This window comes from Myripristis murdjan, chromosome 3, assembly GCF_902150065.1.
Source record: "Myripristis murdjan chromosome 3, fMyrMur1.1, whole genome shotgun sequence".
In the NCBI taxonomy this organism is placed as follows: domain Eukaryota; kingdom Metazoa; phylum Chordata; class Actinopteri; order Holocentriformes; family Holocentridae; genus Myripristis; species Myripristis murdjan.
Genome location: NC_043982.1, coordinates 11,162,868 through 11,188,612, shown reverse-complemented (window position 1 = coordinate 11,188,612; position 25,745 = coordinate 11,162,868). Strand labels below are relative to the sequence as shown.

The following is a 25,745-nucleotide window of genomic DNA, read 5'->3' as shown; positions in this document are numbered from 1 at the left end:
ATGAAAAAAGTTTTTAATCACATGCCCCATGGCGAATGAAGATTAAAAAAACTGTAGCCATTTCTGTTTGCATGAAGTCGATTGACAAACAGCAGCAAAAGGATATAAAAATGTCAAAGTCTTGACTCTCCATTAATATTTGTACAGTTTTTGAAACCTTTGTTCCCAAAGAGGAACGAGATTAAAATTTTTTCATCTGACTTTCAAGACTGAGTGCATGATACAACATAGGTGTCTTTTAGGTAGAGTTTCAGGGTGCAGTGGACTGGGGAGAAGTACACACTGATAATGTCATGTAGAAGGGACATCCATGCAGAAAGAGAAAAGGAGTGGGACCTCGCAAGAGTTTATGCTGGGAGTCATGAATATGCCCATAACCAAGACTACTGATGCACAACACCATGCAGATGACTGCAAGAAAAGGCCAAAAAAATCAAGTAATGTCAGTGAACCCCACACAAAAAAGAAGAAACTGAGTGGAGCTAAGAAAATAAAATGCACAAAACCAAACGTACAAGAAGAATGCAAGAAGGCTGCAAAAAACCCTGCTGTGATTGCAGCGAAGACCCTCGTTGTTAAAAAATTGTGGGGAAAAGTAAAGCACACACAGAAAGAGGTAGGGGTTTTGGTGGCAGGGATAGCGTTGGTTGGAGAGATGACCTACCCTTCCCTGTCAGCACTAGTGGATGGGGCGGGGGCAGGGACAGTGACCGTACCCACATTATCCAGCCTGATCTGAATGGTGGTACCTAAGGGGCTCCTCAGGTACCTTCTCTCGATGTTGCGTTCCAGATCAGCCAGACGTGTCACTGCTATGTCCAGCGGGTTGTCCGGGTGACGCATCACCCCGCCCTTCTCCGCCCGCTCGTCCGGATGCTCCTTGGAGTCCTTGTCTGCTGTGTTGGCCGCCGCTGGTGCCGATTTGGTGAGGGGCTTGTGCTCGTAATACACCAGATCCTCCCGCTCCGACTGAGGGTCCGGATACGTCCAGCCCTGGAAGAGGAGACGAGCCATGAGGTCTTTTGGCCTCTGATTGTAGCACTCAACGGACTTGTTGAAAGTTTACACGTTTTCCACAGTTGGTGCCAAAATGTGGGTGTAAATTTTTGTGTGTGGGTATCAGTGGCTGTACTTGACTCAGAATTTCCTTTGTTGAATCAGATTTGAATGTTCAATTTGACAACTTGACTTTTTTTGTTCTGTTTTGTTTTGTTTTCAAGATTTTTTTGCGGGGCATTTCTGCTTTATTTGATCGTGACATGCAGAAAAAGGCTGGGCTTGGAACTGAACCCAGGCCACTGCTGCAGGCCACTCCTCAATACATGGCACACACTGTTGTCTTTTCGTTTTGTTTTGTAATTCATGGTCTTTTTGACAATCAGAAAATGCATTGGCACAAGGTTTTCAGTTTTGGTACACCGCATCAATAATAATTAAAGTATAGAGTCACAGAAGCAAATCTAACCAATTAAAACCTATAATATTCATTAAGACAGCTGCATAAAGGTTTTAATTTAAGGCCAATTTAAATTACTGCTTTGTTGAAATAATGAGATGGCACACGGGAATGTATGGTTAAATGAAGCTCTCATAATTTACTATTTAATTTTTTAAACATGACAAAATATGAACAATTAAATTATTAAGCAAATTTAACAGGTTAGGCCTAAATATGTCTCACAGCCCCTCTCAGTATTTCGAATACTTTACGACCACTGTAGGCAGCAGTGTGGGCATTGTGTGTGTACATGTGTGAGTGTTTTACCTTGACCTGCAGGCTGGCTGTGGTGACCTTCCTCTCCAGTTCCTCCACCTGCTGCAGCACAGCAATGTCCATCTCCATAGCCTGCTCCTCCACACACCAGCCACGCACTGACTCCACACTGACCTGGCTCTCCTCCAGCTCACACAGTTCAATCATGGCCACTGGATGGGGAACATAACAGAAATATATGTCAGAGATCTTTCAGTGAATACTATATACACAAACACACACACGCCCATACACGCAGTAGCAGGCCATACAGAAACAATGCACTGACTCACACGCAGATATTTGGATACAGCAGTTTGGATCATACAACTGCTATGCTTTATGTTTGGAATCAGATCAGAATCAGATGGTAAATGCTATGGTAAACACTGCAGCTTTTTTCCACCAAGTCAAATATCAAAATCGCATCATCTACTTTGACCAATTTCCTCCATGTTCTGTATCTTGTTTATATATCCAGACTATGACAAGTGAATTTGTAGTTTATGACTGGAAAAGTGGCGGGAGGTGGGAGCGCTTACCGTCCTTGTGCTTGGTGCAGACCTGGGGGATGATCTCCATGTATTTCTGCATCTGCCTCTGGAGGCCCTTCTCTCTGACGCCCCGGCTATGGAGAGTGCTGACCAGAGCCCTCAGCTCCTCGATGTCGGACACCCGCCACCACCCTGTTAACATCTCTGCATGTGCATGTGCACAGACAGAGAGAAAGAAAGAAAGAGTGAGACTCAGGGAGAATGAATGCACAAAAGCATATAAGCAAGAGGACAGTGAAGACACTGTAACCGTAAAAAAAAAAAAAGTGCTTGCTTCAACATTTGGCACGCCAAACTTTATTTTTTAAACTCAGTTCAAAAATTAAATTCTATATACCAAAGCAAAATGTCACTACTGTAATTATCCTAAATCATTCAGGGAAGTAAACTGAAATTGAAAAGACGGGCATTATGTTATTACTTATTCCAAAGGGTGAATGACACCAGACTACCTTCTTTTATAAGTGTGTCACTTTTAGAGGTGATTCATTACATTTTAACATTATCTAATGAAAAAAGTAATGTGTTACTTTAGCGTTACCTTCGCAGGGCCATGTTCATGTTGAGTATTCTTACTATCTATGTCTTAAAACTACTGTCATTGCATATACAGCTACAGGCTGAAATAAATAAATTCTGCAGAGTAATAACTGGAATGGCAGATGCAGTCTCCTCAGCAGTTATTTGGTAATTTGTTTACTACTTCATGCAGATACAGCAGCTGGAGCTTTTAGTTTTGTTTTTGTGCCAACAAAAGACTCAGGAGAAATCATAATGTAAAATAATGGCTTATTTGAAGAAAAAGGCTTATTTGAAGCTTATTTGAGAAGATTACTTGAACTAGAAAAACTAATATATACTAGTTACCACAAAAAAATAATGTAAGTGGACATAAATAGAATAAACTGGTATATTCTGTACATTTGAGTTTATCTGGTGCTGAGACATACAAAGTCCCATAGCAGTAATAGTCTCCCAAAGTAACAATTTATGGTAAAACTCAAAGGCAACACACATAAATCAGAGCTTCCCAGGGATCCACATCACTCACCCTCAGGGATGGGCCGAGGTGTGGGGTGGTCCAGGCATTTGGGCATCTCCAGGGCAGGTGAGGGCACAGACGTAGTCTTCTCAATTCGGGGCAAAGGTGACTCGCTCTTACTGGAGACGCTTGCTGTTGTGTTGCCCTCCAGAGAGTGACCCAGCATGGGGCTGGGACTGCTGCACAGAGGCAGGCTGGGACTCATCATGCCACTGGGCCAGCCTCCAAACGGAGCCCCCAACAGTGGACCACCTGATTTTGTCTGGAGAGAGGGAAAGAAAACAAGGGCAGAGAGAGAGAGAGAGGGAGTGAGAGAGAGAGAGAGAGAGAGAGAGAGAGAGAGAGAGAGAGAGAGAGAGAGACAGTTAGAGCACTGTAGGGAGACCGAAGTATATGGCAAACACAACTGTGCACAACATGACTACCCCGAATTCAGCCAGCGACCTCACCTGCAGGGCTGATAGCGGGAAGCTGAGGATGGCAGCCGGGTGGTGGGGGCTGGCAGAGGCCGAGGCGGCAGAGGGGGTGAGAGGCAGGGCAGGGGATTGAGGCGGGGATCTGGGTCTGGCTGGGGTGGAGGATGAGAGGGGAGAGGTGCGGGGGGCTCCTGGGGGAGAGGTGGTGAGGGAGGACAGGTCACAGGGTGTGCGAGGGAGCAGGCTGAACCAGTGCCCGCTCCTCTCCGTCAGGACCCGAAGCAACTGGTCGTTGGCTTGGAATGAAAGGTGAGGAGACGGCGCGGGGGATGAAGCTGGGGGGGTATTCCCTGGACTTTCACGTGGCGCTGGCGGGCACAGCATAGATAAGGATGTGGAGGCTGGGGGAGGGACATTTGTAGTGTCATTAGTGGTCACCGCGGAAGGGGTTGTGGCTGGCTCAGAGGTACTGTGAGTCGGAGAGGATGCTGTTATAACAGGCGCGGCAAAAGCTGTGGCCACAGGGCTGCCATTTTGTCTCTGGAGGGGGCTCTCCTTGTCCTCTGCCTTTACAGTTTCCTTAACATCCTCCTTGGCGACGTCCCGCAGCGTGCACAGTTTGAAGACACAGCCTGGCTGCTGGTGGTAGAGGGTAGGAGCGCCTTTCTTCTCCTCATGCTCCTTTGCCTCCACTTTCTGTTGCTCGGAGACTTGCGTACGCATGCTCTGTCCATCAAGGTTGGTGATGGGCTTCTCCTTCTGCACCTCCACTTCCTGAGGCTCCTCTTTGATCTTGACCTCCTCTGCTGCTCTCCGCCTCCTCTGTCTCTCCTCCTCCTGTTCCTCTGGAGCTGCAGGGGAATGAGAGAGTCTAATGTCACTGATAATTCTATTATACTGCCAGCTTTGTCATCCGACTACACGTGTGATGGAACAACGCATTTTACTTGGTGAACCTTGGTGGTTTTATTTATTCACTTGTGCCTTTACATTTTTCACTGAACCTTTTTTTATCCAGCTGATTTTTGAGAGTGCATTAAGCGTCTGTAACGTCATGAAGAAATCAATGTGGCAAAATGAGCAAAATTTCCTTCTACAGTACATATACCAAGAACTCTCTTCAAACCAGGGAAATAGTACCTTCTCCACTCTCCATGGATTCAATAAAGACCCCTCCGCAGTGGGGAAGCACCCAGTACCGACGGCGGTACCGGTCCTGGCCGTACATCATGGAGCGCAGAGAATGGGACGTCTCAAACAGCTTCCTTCTAATCTGGTGATGTTGCTGCAATCATAAAGAAAATAACCCGTTTTATAAATTGCTTTAACCTCAAAAATACAAAGAGACTACTTGAGCTGCAAAATGACCTGTTGTTATCACTATGATGTATTAAACACTGTGTGTTATGCTAATGAGATCACTAATTAAGATTTGCATCAATAAACAAAGATTTCAATGTCAACATGCTTTTCTTTACACAGCACAATGGCAGTATTAAGATGAACTTTGAATGTCACAGCATTATGGAGTTTCTGTAGTTTCAATTCATTTTCAATTACTTGCTTTGCTTTAATATACAAATTTAGGTACAGCGCCCCTTTGTATGTCAAATATAAAATTATTTGATTTTTCCGTGATTTTCTATGGCCAAAGTGCTGAATTTTCATGACCTATATAATGCAACAAGACATGTTTTTGGCTTGACATAAACTGTACACACACTTCATAGTTCTTATAAAGGTGTTATGTTTTATAGGGAAGTAAGCATAACACAATGAACACAATGCAGTGGAAAATACATATTACATTTGGTGAATAACTAGTTACTGATTTTTTTTTTTTTTTTTAAATTGAGACTGAAAAAATACCATGATTTGCTCCAAGAATTTATTGAATTCCCCGAATCTACGGAGTAGATTCCATGACCCACTGAAGCCGTGCATGCAGCACGATGCTTAAACATCTAATCAGATTATCTAATCTATAGGGGAAACTCTAGATGTCTACAGCTTCTGTTGTGTACAGTGTTTGAGTTATACTGCATTCACAAGAATGTGCTTACATTCAGTCAGACAGACACACAGACGCCACCGTAACAACATAATGTCCTGGCCCATAAAAAGCAGAAATAATTCTCCAAGTTTCTGTGGCGCATTATAATTTCCTTTTTTTATATCTCACTTTATTTTTTTTTTTTATGTCATACTTAAACAAATTAACCAATCAACCGACCATGTGTTTGTTGTTTAGGGTTTCTGAACCTAAGTTTATGGGTATTAAATTGCAAGAGCACGGGCATATTTTAAATAAGAACGTACCTTGGCTAATTTCTCTATCTGCTTCTCCAGTTCCTCGACACTGGTGGTCTGGTCACCTTCATCCTGACAGAACACAACATCAAATGTTTTTTCATGAGTGTAGAGTGTCTACATCCACACAAACATGTTTATTATTTGTTGATCACTGTATTGTTTGCTTTTTGTTAATTCTTGTATTTATTTATTTATTTTTTTACCTCATCACATGTTTCAACTTTTTTAGCTTTCTTTATTTCTTCCTCCTCCTCCTCATCATCCTCCTCAGCCTGGTCATCGCTGTCCTCATCGTCATCGTCGTCATCCTCGCTGTCAGCACCTGGCTTCCTCTTGCGTTTGAGAGCAGAGGAAGGGGTGCCTTGAGACTGGTTCTCCTCCACACCCACACTGGCGTCCCTCCTCCCAGTCCGCTTGGCGTGAATGGTCCTCAATCTGGACAAATACGCGCAAATTCAGCATGACTGTGTACAAACAAACACGCCATCAAAAACATGTTTTTCTAGGGTTAAAGAAAGCTTACTTCTTCAGCTTTCCCTCCATAATGATCTTGTCCTTCCTCATGTTTGCCATCTGATCGAGGCTTTTGTCAATCTCGCTGCAAGGGCGAAGGCAATAGTGTCAGTTTCATTTGAGCCAAAACACACACCCGCAATGTTGGTATTTCCAGACTGTAATAAACATGTTCAAATATATTGAGCAAAAGACACAAGATTGAGTAGGCAGGCAATCATCTAAAGCCAAAGTAAATAGTTTGAAAAGCTAAGACCCAGAAGCACTAATTAATAATTGAATAATTTCCTTCAAATGAAAAAGACGCTCAACTGCAAATTAGCAGATCTATTGAGTCTTTTCCACTGCATTAATAAAACATTCTGTTATTGGCAGATGATTAAATTGAGGTTAAGCGGTTGCGTAGTACAGATATGGTAAATGAATATACTCTGTCAATGTGTGGTTAATGATAAGTGATATCGTCTGTGTTTGGTTTCTTTTTTTATTATTATTATTATTATTCAGATTCATAGGCACAGGAGGTACACAGACTCCTTCACAATCACTCAAAATTATGTCAATAAAGCAGAGTATATTGAGATGGTATGGACTTCAGCTGTGCTCTGAACACTTTGAGTCTGACAGTTTTCTGTTGAAACTGTTTTCTTCTACCTGATAACAGCTTTGCTACAAGCCAGCTCGTTCGCCAGGAAGCCCAGGATGGAGGCCTTCTGGGCGGGCGTGTGGGCCTGGAAGGCCTTGGTCTTCAGACTGAGGGCCAGAGGAGCCAGCTCTGTGTTGGCACAATGGGCCCCCATGTACATCTGTAGCACCTCAGACACATTATCCCTGTTGATGCCAACATTGGTAAGGTGGTCCCCCAGCATGGTCTTTGTCTGAGACAGAGGGAGAGAGCAAGAGAGGCGGAGAGAGAGAGAGAGTAAAAGAAAGGAGGGCAGGCAGGGGAGGGAAAGAACAAAGCTCTGTAAATGAAACAGTTAATCACCTTCCAGTTTGTTAGTAATTCTGTCACACAGTATTTCTATCTATGTTTACATGAATCTGCACTAGCTAGAGCAGGAGTTTTCAATATATTTCATATTCTGAACCCCCAGGTTGACTTTAATTAAGCTGCAGACCTCTATTTTACAGTAAGTGATCTTGCCTGAGGGACCTTTGGGAGAAAAAGACACTTGGGAAAACATATTTATTTTGATTTGTGTTCAGTATTAAACTGTTTAGATGTCATACTTGAACACTGACAAAGAGAGTCAAAGTGGCGAGATTACAACATAATGTTAAAATAATCATTCTTTTTTGTATTGTATCCAATTTCAAGTGAAAAAAATATGGTGAAATTAACTATTCCTTGTTTTCCTTTACCACAGGTTTTTTCCATTCATCAGGGAAACCTAGCTCACCTTTTGACCCGGAGGCAAGCCGGGGTCACACACAGCCAAAGAAAGCAGTCTGACCAGAAGATCTTGGACATGGCCCATGCTGTCCCCCACATTGAGCAAGCCCTCCTGCAGCATGCCTAGGGTGGGTATGTCCACATTCACGTCTAGTCCCAGCACCTTCCCAAAGCCTCGCAGGAACTGCATCAGCATCAGGCAGTCCGACACGGCACGTCCAGGTAGGATCAGCCCCGGGATACGGGAGAACTCTGGGAGAGGCTACACAGGGGAAACAGAGGGAGGATAGCTTTTTAAAATTATTTTTGTTCATTATGAACATAAACATTATTGTGAGAGAGGGACACTAAATCCAACATGGAATATAATTAAGGATTCAAACCACCAGGGAAAATAGGGCCCAAACTGTAGTTACATCAGGCTTCTGTTCAGCTGTTGTTTCAAATTCACAGAAAATAACAATTGTGCAGTTTTCTTCTTTAACCACTTGAGGGCACACACTTCCACAAATAAATGACATTCATTGCTAAACGTGTCAAATTACAAGTGTGATGTTATATTATATCCTACCTACATCCTTGCAAAAAAACAATAACTTCAAATGGTAAATAGCTTTTCTTTGGTCTTAGTGATACGTGGTGCAATGTGCTACAGAACAAACAGCATCAAAATCATTTTAGATGATAATAGCTCAGCAAAATCTGAAGTCCATTTGCCCTTTGGAAAATATTCAACTTTCTAAATAACAATATTGCTATTGATGTGCTGCTTTACTGATTTCCATAGGGGAATTCTCTGTTTGCTTGCCCTGTCTGCAGGGAGGGCAGAGCCCCGGCTGAGTTACAGAGCAGCAGCAGGTCCTGATTTAGCGTCTTGCTCAGGCACACTTCAGCAACGTGCATGTACTGCAGAGGCAGGGATTTGAACCTGCCCATGCCGTGGTTTCCCTCCTCACCATGTCTGGTGCTCTAAACTCAGCTAACCACTGGTACCCAAGTGTGAGAGGTATCAAGCAATAATATATGAATATGTCAACTAAGTTGTTTTCTTTTTTTTAATGAAAGCTTTCACTGACATGACATTGGCTGAATGTAAATAGTAGATGAGCTGTTATCTTAACTACCTTGTGATCAGACAGACACATGTCTTCGTTTGGCTTTTTCAGTTCCCTTGCTATCTCCAGCTCCAGCCTCCGCTGCTCCAGTTTACGCTCCTTGTTCAGGCGCTTCTCATCTCTTTTCTCCTGCCGCAAGCGCTCACGCTCCTAGAGAGTCCAAAATTCAAGAGAGCGTTAGGAAGCAGAGTGTGCGCCTGTGTGTGTGTGTGTGTGTGTGTGTGTGTGTGTGTGTGTGTGTGTGAAAACAGACAAGAAGGTTTACTTGACTTTGCTGAGCTGTATTAGAATTCAGCCTAATGCTGCTGTGCATTCAAAGAAAAGTGCTTGAGGGCCAAATTCTTTTGACTTGGTAAGTGTGTAGAAAAAATGAATGGAGCAAAAGACTTGTGGGAGAGCATAAAAAGAGAGAAAGAGGGAATCCATCCAGGGAATAAAGGCTTGGGCTCTTTTTATGGGGTGGACTGTTTGTGTCAGTGTGTGTGTTTGTGGGTTTGTGTGTCTGTGTGTGTCTGTGTGTGTGTGTGTGTGCATGTCTGTTCACATGTTTATTTGTGCACACACAGCCTACCTCTGCTTTCTTGCGGGCCTCCACAGCCTTCATCAGCATTACATGTTGCCTCCTCCTCTCCCTCTCCTAGAGCAGCAGAAAACACAAACACATTAACGTGCATACGTTCTGCGATAAGTGCTCAAGGTCGACTGAATTTAGTATGCATTAATTTAAAATTATGATGCACTAAATTCAGCAGGGGCACCGTACTTAAACAAACACAAAACAATGCTTCACGTGTATACACTTCACATGTATGGTAGAAGCATAAGTGAAGAGTACAAGGAGTACGATGACAACCAAAAAGCAACACAGAGATGCGGTATAAAGTAGATGTGATGACAGGCTCAAATAGAGAAGCAGCTGGAATCGGTGACGGCACCTCTAAAGTAAAGCTGGCACAACAAAAGCAACAAAATACTGGTTGCCAGAGGTCTCGTGACATTCCACATTGCCATTACGTTGAAAATAATAAATTCCGTTACATGAGTCAGTCCTGACGGTTTATTTGACAAATCATCCTACCAAGGTATTTGGTGAGGGGACGACAAGGATGGATGGTGAAGAGTAGCTACAAACAGAGCGGCTGCACTCCAGTGAAAGTTAAGTATTAGCAAGATATGCAACTGGGGTGTGAGGATGAGACATTTATTTTGTTGTGGGGTGCACGCTACAGCGCATACTGCAAAATGGCACAGGGATCACCGGTGACTGAGTATCACTTCATTTGATCTCTTTAGATTTCCCGTACTGCCACCGCATCAAGCTGTCACTCTGTATGATCCAACAAAAGGCACAACTGCTACTGTTTATGCCTGCCAAGGACATTTCCAGTGCATAGTGACTGAGACGGCGCACGTGTGTGTCTGTGTGTGTGTGTCTTATGTGTGTGTGTAAGGATCATTTTGTCACCGTGACACAAAAAACAGGCAGGATGCCAAGCACCCCCTGCTACAGTGGGTCTGTGTCCTTATAGGTCTAATTAATCTTAAAATGAAAAACTGACAAGTACACTGCAAAAAAATCTCCACCTGAACAGGTCATTTAGTCTCATGTTCTGTGTTCAAATCTTGATTTATTTTTTTTTTTTCTTAAAACAAGTGGGGAAAAAAATCAGACAGTAGGATGAGATAATCACACTTGTTTCTAATTTGGTTTCATTTGTTTTGGGATTTTTTCTGGGAACAAGTATGAATATGTGGGAAAAAAAGGCAGAATAAGGCACATCATCCAACTGCTATCAAGAAAATGATGCTTGATTAAAGGAAATTATGGAATCAATTTGATCAGCATTGGAAATAGGTGGGATTATCTCATCCCACAGGGAGGTTTTTCTTAACTTGTTTTAAAAAGAAAAGACAAACAAACAGATTTTAACATTGAATATAACACTAAATGATTTGAGATTTTTTGTAATGTACGGTTAATTAAAAAGAAAAGACAAAACCTGTGATATCAGGCTTTTTCGAGCTCTTCATTTCATCAAAAATATAATATAAGTTCTGGGACTGCAGTGAATCGAATGTAATACAATTAAGCGTGACACCCTTAAATTCCAGGGTTATTTCATGTATCTCAATTAGCCCCATTTCATTGTGCTTTCATTGTGGATGGACTAGGCCATGATTTAACAGATCAGCACAGAGGCCGCTGTGAGACAGATAGGCAGACCTTTAGATTCAGCTGCAACGGTGTATGAGTGAGAGGGACTACAAGCAGGACAGCCAGGCTATAAAAAATGCTACACAGAACCATATTTGTCCCCATGGCAGAATTGATAATTGCTGTTCTAGGCTCTGTCAGGTCTATTTTGAACCCGAGAAGGCTGTGCTGCATCTTCACCGACCTGGGGGGAATCTGCCTGCGAGCAACTCTGCCAGAGAGACAAAATGATTCTCGGTAGCTCTTTCCATTCTTTGTGCAAGAGTACAAGAACAGTGAACGACAGAGAGGCTGGATGGGGCGGGTTAAAGTCCAGCACTCTGTGGACTGCAGAACAGATGCACGGACGGACAGACACAAGCTCAATGTCTGGGCCGAATTGTCAAGCACTCATGGGTAACACACAGGCTACTCCAATACAACAGTTAGACGATGTATGTGATGGATGGAAACTCCTCGAGTGCACTTTGAGACAGTGAGTGTGGATCGGCTAGCAGTCTTTGCAATGCATTCTCAGTAGGAGGGGGAGGATGGGGGGAGGGGGACAGAAGCTGCCTGGCCACCGTGACGGGGTCAGTCGTCCCTCAGGACTAGCAGATGGAGGCAGCATACTGACTCTTTTCTCTTTTGTTGGTTTTGCTGGAAAGCCATGCAGAAGAATGTAGTATGACAGCAGCCAGTGCTACACTTAATGCATTGCTATGACAACCATATCACAACCAGTTACACGATGCAGGTGTTAGATGTACAAAAATAAACATACCCATACCATATCTAGTCTATGCCTCTCCAACTCCTGGCAGAGAGAGTTGGCAAAGTATTATGGAACAGAAGTAATATCCAATACCAATAAGCATGGGATTTGCTAAAGAGAAATATTGAAGACTTTCATTAAATAGACTTGGTAATTAACCACTTAAATAGACAAGTTCCTCTATACTCACACATGCCCGCACTTAAACACACACAGATATAAGCATGCACACACACACACGCCCACATACATACACACACACTTGTATTTTTTTTTTTTTTTTAATTATTATTTAATTGAAGTAAGAAGTATGAAATATTTGGTTTTAGTCCAGCAATAGCTTATATGTTCAAGAGCCTGTCCAGGTTGTACTGAATGCCTACCTGGTGTTTGAGAATCTCTGCCTGCTGTCTTCTCATCTCTTTCTCCTTGAAGGCAAGAAAGACACGATGAGGGGGAAAAAATCAATATGATTCCATATTGTCAAAATCATGAAAATCACTACAGAATGATAGAATATCAGTCATGTTTTAGAGGGAGGTGTTGCTATACTGATCTTGCTGCGGGCAACATAGTTTGGTAAATACGAACAAATTCAATTCATGTGATTTTTTTGGGGAAAAGAGAGTCGCTATGTACATATGTATGAGTATGCCTGCATTTATGTGTAAATATCATATCGACTGGAATCTTATTACTGTTTGAAGGGTTTATGAGGAATATAAACATACCTTTATCCGTTTTTCAGCCTCCAATATTTTGGCATTGGCGGCTTCTTCCTTCTTCCTCCGTTTTGCCTATGAATAAATATTAAGGTCAGGGTGCCAGGGATCATAGAGACAGACATATATCAATCAGCTTGTCTTGCTCTGCTGCACTCTAACTGATTTGTTTGCAGTTTTCTGGTTTAAGGAAAGATTTCATGCTCCTGAATGCCAGTCAAATTTGTAAAACACAGAGAATGAATAATGTATCTCTTTAACGCGTAATTGTGAAAATGTTGAAGCCTCCTGTTAAGAGTGGCTTGCCAACCGTGTCAACTCAAATTTGATTTAGTCCTTCTAAAACACTTTGAAGCTCCTACAGTGTAATTGTGCGCGCCTGTGTGTGCACGTGTGTGCGCGCACGAGTCTCTGCATGTGTATTTGTGCATGTGTTTGTGTAGAAAACAGCACCTTTTTTTTCTCGACCCACTTATGCTAAACTGTTACTGTTGTCTGATGAAAAAAAGACTATTCTGTCCAATTTAAATAAGGTCTGAAGAGGCAGCGACAGCCATTTTAATATTCAACAGCCGTCAACCAAGACCAATTTAGCATTAGTTCCATGTGGAATTATGCCTAAGAAGACGCAACTCCCTCCAATGCATGCTACTGTTCAGTAATGGGCTTTAGGAAGATTAAAACACTATAGACTGAGGGGCTGTAGCTATTCAGGAATGCTTTGCTTAATCAGAGGTGCTGCTGGATCAGATTCTGTACCTCCAAAATTTGCTGTGCCCTGAGCTCCTTCTCCATCCGAATTTGCTGAATGCGCTTGATCTTCTCCTGAGAAAACAAAATTATCTCTTAACATTTCAGTCACTGGACAACATCCGCACGTAAAATCGCCCTCCACCCACTCCATTTAAGTTGGGGACACTGAAATAAATTAAAAAACAGCGCTAGCAGTAATGACGGTAATTGAAAAAGTTTAAGAAGCATTACAAAATAAGCATTCAGCATTTCCTGTGATGCATGCAGGGACTATGTGTGCCAGGACAAGTAGATAAGGAGAGAGTACGGAAAAGGATTAAACAGCACACACACATAAAGGAGACCCACCTGCTGCTTGAGGATCTTGATCTGCTCTTTCTGCTTCCTCCTCTCCTCCGCAGCCATGATAGCTGGAAGAGTCAGGTCAGGTTTATATCGGTATCTTCAAAAATGACCTTCAAATCTGGGGTAAATACTACACTGATATCGAAAGGGAACAGTGAGCGCAATGTCTGAAATAGGCATGAGCTGCTCACAGGTGCAATGAATAAAGGATTTCAGTGAGAAAAAAAACTATTTTCTATTTCTATTTTCAATTATAGAAATTTCAAAAATAATACTAGGAAATGTGTAAAAATGTGCAGACGGTGTTGGCGTTTGTTGAGTTTACCTTGCTGTTTCCGAGCTTCTTTGGCTGCTCGAGCTAGCGCCTGCTTTTCCAGTTTCCTCATCAGCTTCATCTGGGCGGCCTGTCGGGCGATTTCTGCGCAAAGAAAGATATTGAAAGAAAGATAGTCGGTGAGGAAAATCAAGCGGAATCAAGCGGAACCCAAAGGTGTGAGGGAACAATCAAGGACTCTTTTGTTTAGTCTGCAGTGCAGATTTCCCGGTGTTTAAATGATGTTTCTGACTGTAGGTTTGATCCACTGTTGCATTAACCTCTCATGCGGCCGTCCACTCACATACACTCTCTGATTGCAACCTCAAAGTTCAGCCTTTGATTAATCTGTCAACAAGACGTTCTTCTAGCACTCACAAATGAAACTTTGGCCTCGTTTGGCCAATGCTAAACATTTAGATTTGTTCTGCCATCAAAGAAGTGGTTTGGAAACCGCTACTCTCCCATTAAGGCTGCAATTTGCCAATTGTCTTTCATCTGTACTTTTACTAACCCGAACCGGGTGTGTTCCACTGGCTGGGTATTGTCTATGTAGATGCTGTTCTGTCTCGTAAAGACGCCAGGTTGATACACTGGTCTTCAGTTGGTGCAATGACTTTAGCTCTGCCTGGGCTTGCTTTGCTTAACAAAACTCTCTCCTGCAGCCTTAGAAACTTTCAGTTCAGCTGCAACCTGGCACTGGGATCGTTTTTCAGTGCTCATAACAACAATTTGGTGCTGAACTTTTTTTTTTTTTTTTTTAATAATTCTATAATTCAAAACAACTAGGAAATGCTTTTCAGCAGAAGTCATTTAAGAAAAACATACAAGCAGTAGTGGCAAAAACACATACAGGGTTATACTAATCCGGTATTAGTTGTTAAGAAAAATAAAAAAACAATTCCCATTGTGTGTTAATATCATGCATGTGTTAATATCCGAATAAAACATATGTTGTGACAACAATTTAAGGAGATCGTACTAAATGATGTGAGAAAGATATCAATTTGCTTCAGTTTGCTTCAATTTCTCAAATATCCAAAACTTTTGATTTGTATTAAACATAAACAATGTTCTGTATTCATGAATTAGCAGATCAAATGAGTAAAATATGTACACATTTATATGAATAATGAAAACAAACATTTTTTGGTTTTGCAGCCCACTGTACCTGAAAGTAGCTGCACTGCTACATGAGACAGCTCTTTAGCTTTTGTAACAATCTAGCGACAATAATTAGGGCTGGGTACTAAAAAACAAATACTTGATTTTTTTTTTTTTTTTTTATGTGGACCAATGCTAACTTTCATAACTTAGCCACAAACGTTTTCTTATCATTAAAATAATTTAAAACACAGCAGAGCCTACTATGCCATGCTCATATGGTTGAGAAAGAGTTATGGCTGCAGAACAGCTGCTGCAGGGTGCTGGTGCCATTTTTAAAAGAAACCTTTCAAGCTCACTCGCTCTTTCTCTCTCTCTCTCTCTCTCTCTCTCTCTCTCTCTCTCTCTCTCTCTCTCTCTCTCTCTCTCTCTCTGTCTCCCTCTCTCGCATTGTTTTGCACTCATTCTCCATTGTCTGTCTCTGTAGTATTGCCATTACTGAAGTCTCACAAGCAGGAAGAAACTTATACAATGTTTAAGTGCAGTCTTGTTCAGTGTGAAGTACCAATGTTCCATGAAAGCATCTGATTACTTCAACATTTGAGGAAGATGGACCAGGAGACAATTAAACACACAAGAAAATACTGTAAGCCCTGCCCTGACTTCTGCTGTCCCAGCTGGTTGATGAATTGGTGATGCATACAAATATTCAGGGTTAATTTTCCTCTGCTAACCTTGAGCTTCTAGTTTGCGCAGAAGTTTGACCTCACTGGGGCTGGGGCCCTCTGGTGCCACTGAATCCCCCACATTGGGGGGCCGTCCCTTCCTCCGTCGAGTACCTTTGGCACCTTCACCCGCTAACTGGCGCTCTGAGTTAGGAGGGCGACCCCTCCGACCTTCCATGGCCAAAATACGAGGAATGATCTCCTCTTCCTTCAACAGGCTCCACTGTAAACCCTGGAGAGAGAGAGAAAGAGCAGAGATAGATGGGAAGAGGAGGGGGAGGAGGGTGGTGCACAACAGTCAATGACCTGTTTACAGGCAGCGGAGCATGTTTCCTGACATAATGTGTGTGACTAAGAAAAAAAAACTGTTAGCTAGCTAGACTGTGATCTGGGTGTGTTCAGAGGTTAAAAAAAGGATTTTTCTCTCTTATTCTGCTTTTGTTCTATCACATTGCTTTCGCTTTGTTGCTGCTATTTTCTGCTACAGTACACGGCCTGCAGTAAAATGCTGGCTAAACAACAGATCAAATTAACATTACTCATTTACTAATCTACCATTGTTGTTCCATTGTTGATTTTTTTTTTTTTTTTCAGTCTTTCAGTACTGGCTGCATTCATCTTCTAACTTCTATCTCTAAGCTGCTTTGCGTCTTCCACAATTAACCACCTCTCTGATTTATCTCTCTGTATCACAGACACATAACATGGCATACATGACTTGGCATACATGACCTGTGGAAGTAATGTCAGCTGATTATTACATTTCTTCATGCACAGTGAAAAGGCTATGAACTAGAGTTACTGAGGTCTACAGCTGATTCCTACCCATGGCCCTGACAACCACTGCTACATAAAGCTTTTCCTGCCACTAGATGAAAAGATGAACAGGGATCAGGGAGAGAGAGAGAGAGAGAGATGAAAGACAGTCACCTGGGGTCCTTCTCTGGCTTCATAGAAGTCACCAACCCTTATCTTTGCACTGAAGCTAAAATTACCACGCGTGATGCCACTTATTCCATTTCTGGATAGATACTACAGAAGAGAAAATAATAATGGTATTGGTAAAAATGTTTAGGCAGAAAAAATTGCGAAATGAGCGACATTGAAAAGCATCTGGGGGTGGGGTTGGGGGGGCAGGTAGATTGAAGGGAGTCTAAGGTTACCATGTGCGTCTGTGCAGTGCTACTAATCATCATAAAAGCCAGGGGACAAAAAAGAGCAAAAGCTCTCAGGAGAGAAAAATGGTTTTGACCTTGGGGTGCACAATTCAGGCCGTTTCTTATTTACCCGTTGCCAAGTTAGGCTTTTAGCTGCCTACCGAGTGACTAGCAGCGAGTGGATCTTACTGAGTGGACGCTTTTTGTGTTTGGGCTTTACAAAAGTCAAAGGCAGCTGGGAAAATCACTGCAGATGTGTCTTCTGATGAAACAAGCAAGAGGGGTGGTCAAATTTGTGACATACCGCACAAACAAGGCCAAAGCTGTGCATCCCAACACTAACCATTGATCAGCTTTTTAGGAGGAAGCGGGGGGAAAAGCAGTGGCACATGAAATGAATTTGAAAGGGCAATCTCTGACTATTAGGGGCACAGGAAGGACAGTGGGTTGACACTAGACCACAGCTGATACAAGAAGTTACCATAACTAAGCACTTATTTAAGCAATGAAGATGGGCAGTGTTTCAAACAATTAGCAGAAACATCCTTTTCCAATAAATCATAAACCACTCTGCCCACAATAACATGCCTTGTGGTTCTATCTCCCCACTTTAATCCCTGTTACAACCTCTTTCGCTCATCTATTTTGCCTCTGGATCATGGCTAAGAGACTAGGTTGCAGCACTGTTATGTGATGGTACCTTCATCACATCTGGGTACTGCCTCAGTTTCTTGCCACATGGGGCGTAGTAGGCCACCTCACCCTGCGGCCGCCCAGCCACCGTTTTGATTCTTGTTTCTCTCTGCCACCTGGGTATTTAAGAATAAAAAAAAAAAAAAAAAAGAAGCAGCGCAGTTCAAGATGAACAGTGTGTACAGTACATTTGTTATCATGTGTGGATGTGAGTGAGTGTGTGTCTGTGTGTGCAAGCATGTACACATCCCTGCATTCATTCATGCCTCTGACAGCACACTGGCAAATACAGGGATAAGTGACAAAAGATGGACACCACCTGAAGTGAAGTTTTTTGTGAGTCCTTTGTACATACCCCAACTCCAGAGGTGTCATCAACTCCTTCTCATCCATCACCCTCTTCCTCTTCCCTAAACCTGTGGAGATGGAGAGAGCAGCCGTAAGTTTGGTAGCATAACTCAAAGTCCTTGGACATAATCACACAAAGCAATCAAGCACTTAGATGCGCGCACACAAAACGTTACACACTTTTACTGCAAACTGCGTTCAGTGGCTAGTAACCTGTGCTTTGTACTCAGCACTTGTGCTCTCTCCACACACCGGCACCATGTGACCACAAAATTTTAGTGCACATCATATTATCTGATCTGCTGCATTTAGGGGATACAATTCAAACGCCAAAGCAGCAAAATGTGAACTTTACACTGAACGTTGGTACTAAACTGACAGACATTCCCAATTTAACACGAGCAGAGAAAAGAAAATGACTACGAGCTACCAAGGGGGAGAACTGGAATGTCTCCTGGAACATTCCTGGCAAGCTAAACATGTGTGTCCTCTTTCTCTGATCTGAGAAATCTCGTAGCACTGAGGGAAGGCGGAAATTAACCTCCCTTTGCTGTGCCAAACAAGTTGTCAGGGTGCTTAGGCTGTTGGACATGCCCCTACAGGACCTCACAGCTCTGGTTAAGCCAGGACAACAAACCGGCCTGCCTCCCTAAAAATAACAACCACTCTTCACAGTCATCTGAGGATGGTGGGATAAGCCACAATGAAAGGAAAACGGACTTGTTTTCCTTGATAGCTAATTTTCCATGTAATAATATACATCTATGTAACATTTAAAAAACAGTTCTTTCATTTTCATATCAAAATCCCATTATTTTTATTTCCTAGAGAATTGCATTTATTCAGTGGCACCACCTGTGCAGGTAGGCATATTTTGAAAAGTACAACCAATAATGCCATCACTTCTTTTTCATCAGTTGCACTTCTTTCTCTAACTCATATCCTACTGGCTTACATCAGTGTGTGGCCCGCTTCAGCATGCTGTTTCAACAAGAAACATCAAACTAAGTAAGCAGGATGCTCTCAAAATGCCATGTCAATGCGACCTTAGAGATAATTAGCAACAATTTTCTTAATGACATCTGTGTGTGTTGAAACTGTCCAAGGCCATCAGTCAGAATCACACATCTGTCACTAAGAGAAAGACAGAAAGGGATATGGGAATAGTGGCACTGACCATTTTAAAACGTGAAAGTGTTATTTTGTTGGATCATGTAAAAATTTTAGAAGCACTGTGAGGGAAAATGATCACCCATGCACCTTTTTGAACTGTTCAAAATGCAAGTCTCTTCTGCGCCACAACCAAACAACCAAAACGTACACCCGAAAAATGTGAGATACTATAAAACTATCCTTCCCTTTATTCTTGAACTTTCTGCATAGGGGTAATCCTTCTACCTATTTTTAATTTTGCAAATACCTGATGGAGTGGCCAGGGTGTAGGAGGAAGAGCAAGGAGAGCTGTGATAGGCCAAGGCACTGGAGCTGGTGACGATGGTGGGACTCTTGATGACCTGCAGGTTGAGAGGGGAGCAGCTGGTGGCTGTGTGATTGGTTGAGGTGCTCAGTAGTTGTGGGCCTTTGGTTAGCCTGAGGGGGGTTGTCTCCTTCTTAGATGACGACCCCGATGGCAGCAGCTTCGGCTCCTTCACTTTCTTCCCGGAGATGTCACTGTCTGAGTTGCTGTCAGACTCTGAAGGGGGAAACGAGCACATAAAGTGGCTTAACAGATGATAATTTAGATTTATGTCGGCGTCTGTAGGCTAACAAGACATCAGTTCAGATAAATAAAAGGTGATTAAATCAAAGATTTTGTTTCTAGGTTTCAAGATTTAAAATAAATTGACTGCAATGGCCTTCTGTTACAATCTTTTACAGTCAATTCATTACCATCATATAGTGAAACTACTTTGACTTTTGAACAGAGGAGCAACGAACCTGACAGACTATCATCTGAGTCCTCTTCATCTTCCTCGTCCTCAAGGTCATCATCCTCATCATCATCATCATCCCCCGAGTCATCAGATTCCTTGTTGGCAGGGAGACCAGCTGTGGGGGTGCTAACACCTGGGATTCCCACCCCAGGAATACCAACCCCAGGGATACTAACTCCGGGAATCCCAACCCCAGACTCCCCTCCACGAAACAAATCCACCAGCGACTGTACCAGATGGTTCTGAGAAAGACCCTTCCAGGCAGCTAAAGGGTCTGCTTGTCCCTGTCCCTGTCCCAGCCCTGGTGCCTGTCCCTTAACCTTGGGGGTCTTGTTCTTTCTGGATCCATGGCCTGTGGCATGGGGTGAGGTAGTGGGGGGCCGTGACGGAGGCCCTGCCTGGGGGGCTGCTTGGGTCCTACCGGCCCCTGTGCTCAGGTTGACAGGCATCGACCCAGCATCAGAGTCGCACTGAGGGTTCTTGCCTTGAGAGGCAGAGTCTTTGCGAGGTTTGGTGATGAGGGCCAGAGGCGCGTCCTGAGTGGTGCTTTGGATGACTCCATTGGGGTGGTGGGGTTCAGGGAGCCCCAGCAGGGCACTGGAGAGGAAGAGGTTGGAGTGATTGTTTTGGGATGGAGGCGGGGCAGGGGGCAATGGCGATGAAGACACAGTCCTCTTGGGGGACCTGTTTGGCCCTTGCTGCTTCTTCACATCAGCCGGGAACGTCGGCCCCTGGGACAGTATAGACTGGGATAAGAGAGGACAGAGGGAAGGAGCAAGGAGGGACAGGGAGTCAGTGATAGGGAGGGAGAGGGAGAGGCAGAGTAGGAGGGAAAAAGACAGATGAGAAAAAAATGAGAAAAGAAAAGGGACAAAGTGGAGTTGCTCTAGCTGTCAGTTCGCATCACTGCTGATTGTTTGAGCAGGTGACAAAACCACAATGCCAAACACTGGTACAGTTAACTGTGTCTAAGCTCCTTTCTGGGAAACAAAAAGAACATAAATTCAATAACCAAAGGCATTGTACTTGACAAAGTTGAAGAAAAGAGACTTTGAGTATCTCTCCATAATTGTAATTACTCATCCGCAGATTTGAAAAGCTCCAGCGTCATCATCGTCATGCATCTGGGCATGTTTCGTTTTTTACACTGATGGAAAGTTTGGTTCAATCTGTGTTTAAACAAACGCAGGTTAGGCTTTGACGTCCACTTTCAACTGGATGTGATATGAAGTGAAACAAATCAATTTCACAGACCATGAAATACAGTAACAGTGGTGAAACCACAGGGGGAATTTGGCTCATTGGAAACTTCTCTCTACTGGTAAAATAGAAAAGGGGAAATAGATTTTCACAGGAAATGCTGATCTCAGTGGGTTTAGCTTATTGATTATTGCACTATCACTCATACTTCATCTGACCAAAATGCATTTGTACAATAAAAGGCAAAGAAAATGCCATAATTTTATAATATAATTAAATAGTGGCATGTGTGTTTATACACACACTGGGGCCACAATCTGTTTCAGCATGGTAATGAGGCTCAAGCATCAGCTTTTGTATTAATCGTCATAGAAGCAAGTGCAGCAAATTGGCCCAAATGAGAGTTGCTCTGTCACAAAGCATTATCAAAATTAACAATACAGGTATTATATGGAAGACACCGTGTGAGAACACATAGATCACAGGTTAATGACCTATCGTGCCTAAATTTATGTGATACAACAAAACAAATTAGTTGCTGTAGCTTCATGACGAGATTGAGCAAGTAATTATAAGACTGACCATTTGATCCACAGGACTAACCTTCAACAAAGGTTGAATACAGATGATGGATACTAACAATAGACAAAATTTCAGAAGATATTCATTGATACCTTTTAACTTTATTTGACTAACTTGCTAATTCTACTTCATGAAATACCAGAAATTCATCAGCTGAAGCAATGTATCTGGATTAAAACAAAACAAAACAAAAATAAAAACCTAAAAATCCACCTATTCTTAAAATGTGACTTTAACTTGTGATGATGCTGGGCTGCCCTGAAAAAGGCACTTAACTGTCAACAGGGCTGCAGGATATTGAATGAAAAATCATATTACCCTTTTATTTTCCTTTAGATTAAGATCTCAATATGAACTGCCACACATGTCAGCACGGCTATTTAATTTAAAAAAAAAATTGTCACTTGAGAAAATGCAAAATAAAAAAATGCTAAAATTATAATGCTTCAATATGCTTGACTTGAAAATAACTGAAAGAATTTATTTCTGCAACATGAGCTGCAGGAGACATTGCTCGGTGCCGCGACACTTTGTTTAGGAAGCTTTCTGGGAGACTTTTCCCTCTAGAAGCCTCTTGTGAATTAGAAACTGCAGTCATCAATATTATGATTTCTTTCCTCTTTTTTTTTTCTTTTTCCAATTGACTGTGCAGCTCTATTATGCACTACACCCGCACCTGTTCTGTGTCTGACACCGTGCTGCTACCAAGCTGAAAGTGTTATGCATACTGTGTATACTAATGTGTTATGTCAATGCGGAGATGGTTACCTGTCAGCAGAATCTCAAAAAGCTCATGCTGTGAGTATTAAAAATCATATTTAATATGCAATATCTGCATGTACAATACAAGTTGGCTGGCTGCACCATTTGGAAAAATTATATTATTGTTTAATTTTTGTCTTGTTGAAACGAAATGATATATACCATCAATAGGTTCCACATTAAAAAGACTATTCTGGTGATTGTTATCAAGGATAGTTAATTTACCTGCTTCAGCCTGAACTCATTGATCTGCGCAAGTGAAGCTTCCAACAGTTTCCTCTTGTGGGCTTTGACACCACCAGGTGCAGCGTGCTGTGGCGGCTTCAGGGAAGGCTTCTGGGAGCTTGTTACAGGTGAGGTCAAACCAGAAGGTTTGGGGGAGGTAGATTGAGGGAGAGCCGAGCAGGGCGGAGAGGGGACGGAGAGAGGCTTTGGGGAGGAGCAGAGGGAGAGGGGCAGATGCTGGGGGGAGGAGGAGGGCAGCAGTTTGGGAGGTTTGGAAGAGGCAGTGCTGGAGAGAGCTTTTGGAGATGTGGTGAGGGCAATGGGGGAGGCAGACGGCGAAGGCTCCCTGCGAGGCTGGGTGAGAAGTGCCAGGGGCTTGGAGCTGGCAGCCAGGCCCGTGGACTGGATCACACTGAAGTGTTGCTGCACTCCCTCTGGCCGGGACCTGGAGCTGTGCAGGGTAAGAGGTGAGCTTTGGGACAGGGCAGGTGGGGAGGGTGAGCAGGGCAAGGGCACTAAGGTTGGGGGATTAGAGACAAGGTTGTGTGGCTGGCTGTCTCTCTTATCCTGGGGCTCTGCTGTGGGGACCGCCGAGTGTGGTTTGTCTGTCTTTCCAGTTCCAGAGCTTGCTGTCAAAGCCTGAAGAAGAAAAGGACTCAAATTAATTTAACTCACTGGACATTTTCTCTCTACATCATATTATTCCAAATTAAAATCAGTGGAAAAAAAAAAATCACTTTACCTTCGTCTTTTTCTTTGTCCTCTTCTCAGAGTCAGACATTTCGCTCTGTTTGTCCTCTTCATCGTCATCCTCGTCATCATCATCGTCATCGTCGTCATCCTCTCCGAGGTCCTCCAGATCACTGCTGAGGGACCCGTCACTTGAGCTGTCTGAGGATGTGCCAGAATCGCTGTTGCTCACCCCGGAAGTGTCGACTGGCTTCTTCCGAGGCTTCTGTGGGGGCAGGAAAAAATGAAGAATAAACTTCACCGTATAAGTGAGTGTATAAGTGATACGTGAGTTCAGCGTTTGAGATATTACAACTCAAATTGCTTCTCTTCAAAGTGAGTTAAACTGACCTTGTCTTTAGGTTTCTGTTTTTCCACCACCTCTGCTGGGTTGTCCTCGGGGCCGCTACGGTGACTACTAGATGGGTCTGAGTTTTTGGTTGGCTTGGCTTGGCATGCCTGAATGGGGGTCGGACTCACAGAAAAGCTCCCTGCTTGTGTGGTAGGGGGAGAGACCCCACTTCCATTCACTGCCCCATTCACCCCTAGAAACACAAGAGAGATTTACCGTATTGTTAATCAGCTCCATCTCTTCTGAGAACAGAGTTCGCTGCGGAGGCTAATGAAATATCTGGAACTAAGTACAGAATGGAATGAGGCTAGAAAAAACATATTGATTTATGCGTGTATCTCATCAAACATGCTGGCTGCGCATGGCACAAGCCCAACATGAGTGGTTTACATAATAAAAGATAAATTAAAAGATACTGTTAAATTAAAAGAGTGCAAGAAAAAGAGATTACAAGAGGGAAAGGGAGGGAAAGAGGGAGAGAGGGTTGACAAAATCACTAACTGAGGACTGAAAGTCATTAAATGCTTCTCGAAAGGAGAAATCTCATCATAGGACAAAGTGGACTTAGGTTGTGGGAGAGAAGAAGAGCAGCGGCTATTAAAGAGGGAGGTGGTAGATAGTGAGAGAAGAGAGAGAAAGTTGGCTTGTTTATTTCCAGCGCAAACTGCCATTACCTCCAACAAAAGTAATTAATTCACATTCTTTGAAAGAGCCATGGTAACCCTATCCTCATCTCTTTAACACCTAACCCCTTCCTGCTGTAGCAAGGGTTGTAGTGTTCGGGGGTGACGTTAGTAACTAGTGTATCTCTGATAATAATCAGTGTTTCATAAATTACAACCTGTGACATGAAAACAAATGAAATGTAATCGTGAAATGTAAATGATTTCATTCACAAATACAACGTATCATTCACAAATGATACATGATATTTTTACTGCCGTCACACAGCTCAAACAGCCGAGAACACATTCTTGTTCACAGCAACAACATGGTCATTAGAGAATTTGTGAGTCCAGAACAGGTGACACATTTCCTGTATGGGTACATGGATAAATAAAATGGGTCCCCATGGCGATGCTGTACCTTTAGGTGGGCCACGGCTATTCTTGCCAGGCATCCTGTTCTGAAGAGGGCTGATGCTATGGTTGGGCTGCAAGTGGCGGGTGAATAATGGAGGGAAGCCGAGGAAAGGAGGGAGAAAGGCAGCAGCTCCCCGTCCATGGGCTTCTGCAGCTCGCCACCACTCTTGAAGAGGAGAGGCGAGAAGAGGAGAGGCGAGAAGAGAAGAGGCGAGAAGAGAAGAGAAGAGAAGAGAAGAGAAGAGAAGAGAAGAGAAGAGAAGAGAAGAGAAGAGAAGAGAAAAGAAGAGAATTGTAGATCCATGTCCAATTTAACTTGTATCAGTGCTCAACCTCCCATATTCTCCCCCACTCCCTACTCCTCACGTCCCCGTCCTACCAGAGAGGGCTCCTAGCTGGGGGTGGGCAGCCAGAGCGGCTGACATGCCCAGGGAACCCAGGCCTCCAAACTCAGGCCTGCCTGCTCCGGCGGTGTAGAGGGCTCCGAAGGCAGGGTGGTTGACCAGAGGGAAGGCACTTGACAACGTGGAGCCGATGAAGGGCTGCTCTCCCGCTGCTCCAAACAGACGGCCTGAGATAAATGAAAATGAAGGCGGAGGAGTTCAAAAAATTTGAAATATGACCCACGATACATGACGCGGGCAAAGC

The 25,745-nt window shown here is 43.2% G+C and overlaps 1 protein-coding gene across 3 annotated transcripts in view; it reads right to left on the bottom strand.

Moving 5' to 3' along the window:
• Positions 1-25,745, bottom strand: part of baz2ba (bromodomain adjacent to zinc finger domain, 2Ba) — a 73,289-nt gene that overhangs the window by 4,749 nt on the left and 42,795 nt on the right. For 2 of the 3 annotated variants that reach the window (XM_030080004.1, XM_030079997.1), the window contains exons 4-33: positions 25,477-25,668; positions 25,102-25,263; positions 24,015-24,208; positions 23,677-23,889; positions 22,935-23,573; positions 20,170-20,911; positions 19,652-19,924; positions 18,239-18,299; positions 17,891-17,999; positions 16,964-17,065; positions 16,043-16,265; positions 14,217-14,309; positions 13,895-13,956; positions 13,553-13,618; positions 12,803-12,868; positions 12,455-12,499; positions 12,087-12,113; positions 9,674-9,739; positions 9,112-9,252; positions 7,995-8,249; positions 7,246-7,469; positions 6,602-6,676; positions 6,282-6,513; positions 6,085-6,147; positions 4,906-5,050; positions 3,799-4,616; positions 3,359-3,611; positions 2,296-2,451; positions 1,766-1,926; positions 665-993 (exon numbers count right to left, since the gene is read on the bottom strand). In XM_030080004.1, the coding sequence (XP_029935864.1) occupies positions 665-993; positions 1,766-1,926; positions 2,296-2,451; positions 3,359-3,611; positions 3,799-4,616; positions 4,906-5,050; positions 6,085-6,147; positions 6,282-6,513; positions 6,602-6,676; positions 7,246-7,469; positions 7,995-8,249; positions 9,112-9,252; positions 9,674-9,739; positions 12,087-12,113; positions 12,455-12,499; positions 12,803-12,868; positions 13,553-13,618; positions 13,895-13,956; positions 14,217-14,309; positions 16,043-16,265; positions 16,964-17,065; positions 17,891-17,999; positions 18,239-18,299; positions 19,652-19,924; positions 20,170-20,911; positions 22,935-23,573; positions 23,677-23,889; positions 24,015-24,208; positions 25,102-25,263; positions 25,477-25,668 (6,187 nt within the window). Of the gene's footprint in view, positions 1-664; positions 994-1,765; positions 1,927-2,295; positions 2,452-3,358; positions 3,612-3,795; positions 4,617-4,905; positions 5,051-6,084; positions 6,148-6,281; positions 6,514-6,601; positions 6,677-7,245; positions 7,470-7,994; positions 8,250-9,111; positions 9,253-9,673; positions 9,740-12,086; positions 12,114-12,454; positions 12,500-12,802; positions 12,869-13,552; positions 13,619-13,894; positions 13,957-14,216; positions 14,310-16,042; positions 16,266-16,963; positions 17,066-17,890; positions 18,000-18,238; positions 18,300-19,651; positions 19,925-20,169; positions 20,912-22,934; positions 23,574-23,676; positions 23,890-24,014; positions 24,209-25,101; positions 25,264-25,476; positions 25,669-25,745 lie in introns of all 3 variants that reach the window. The other variant, XM_030080012.1, reaches the window with a different exon arrangement.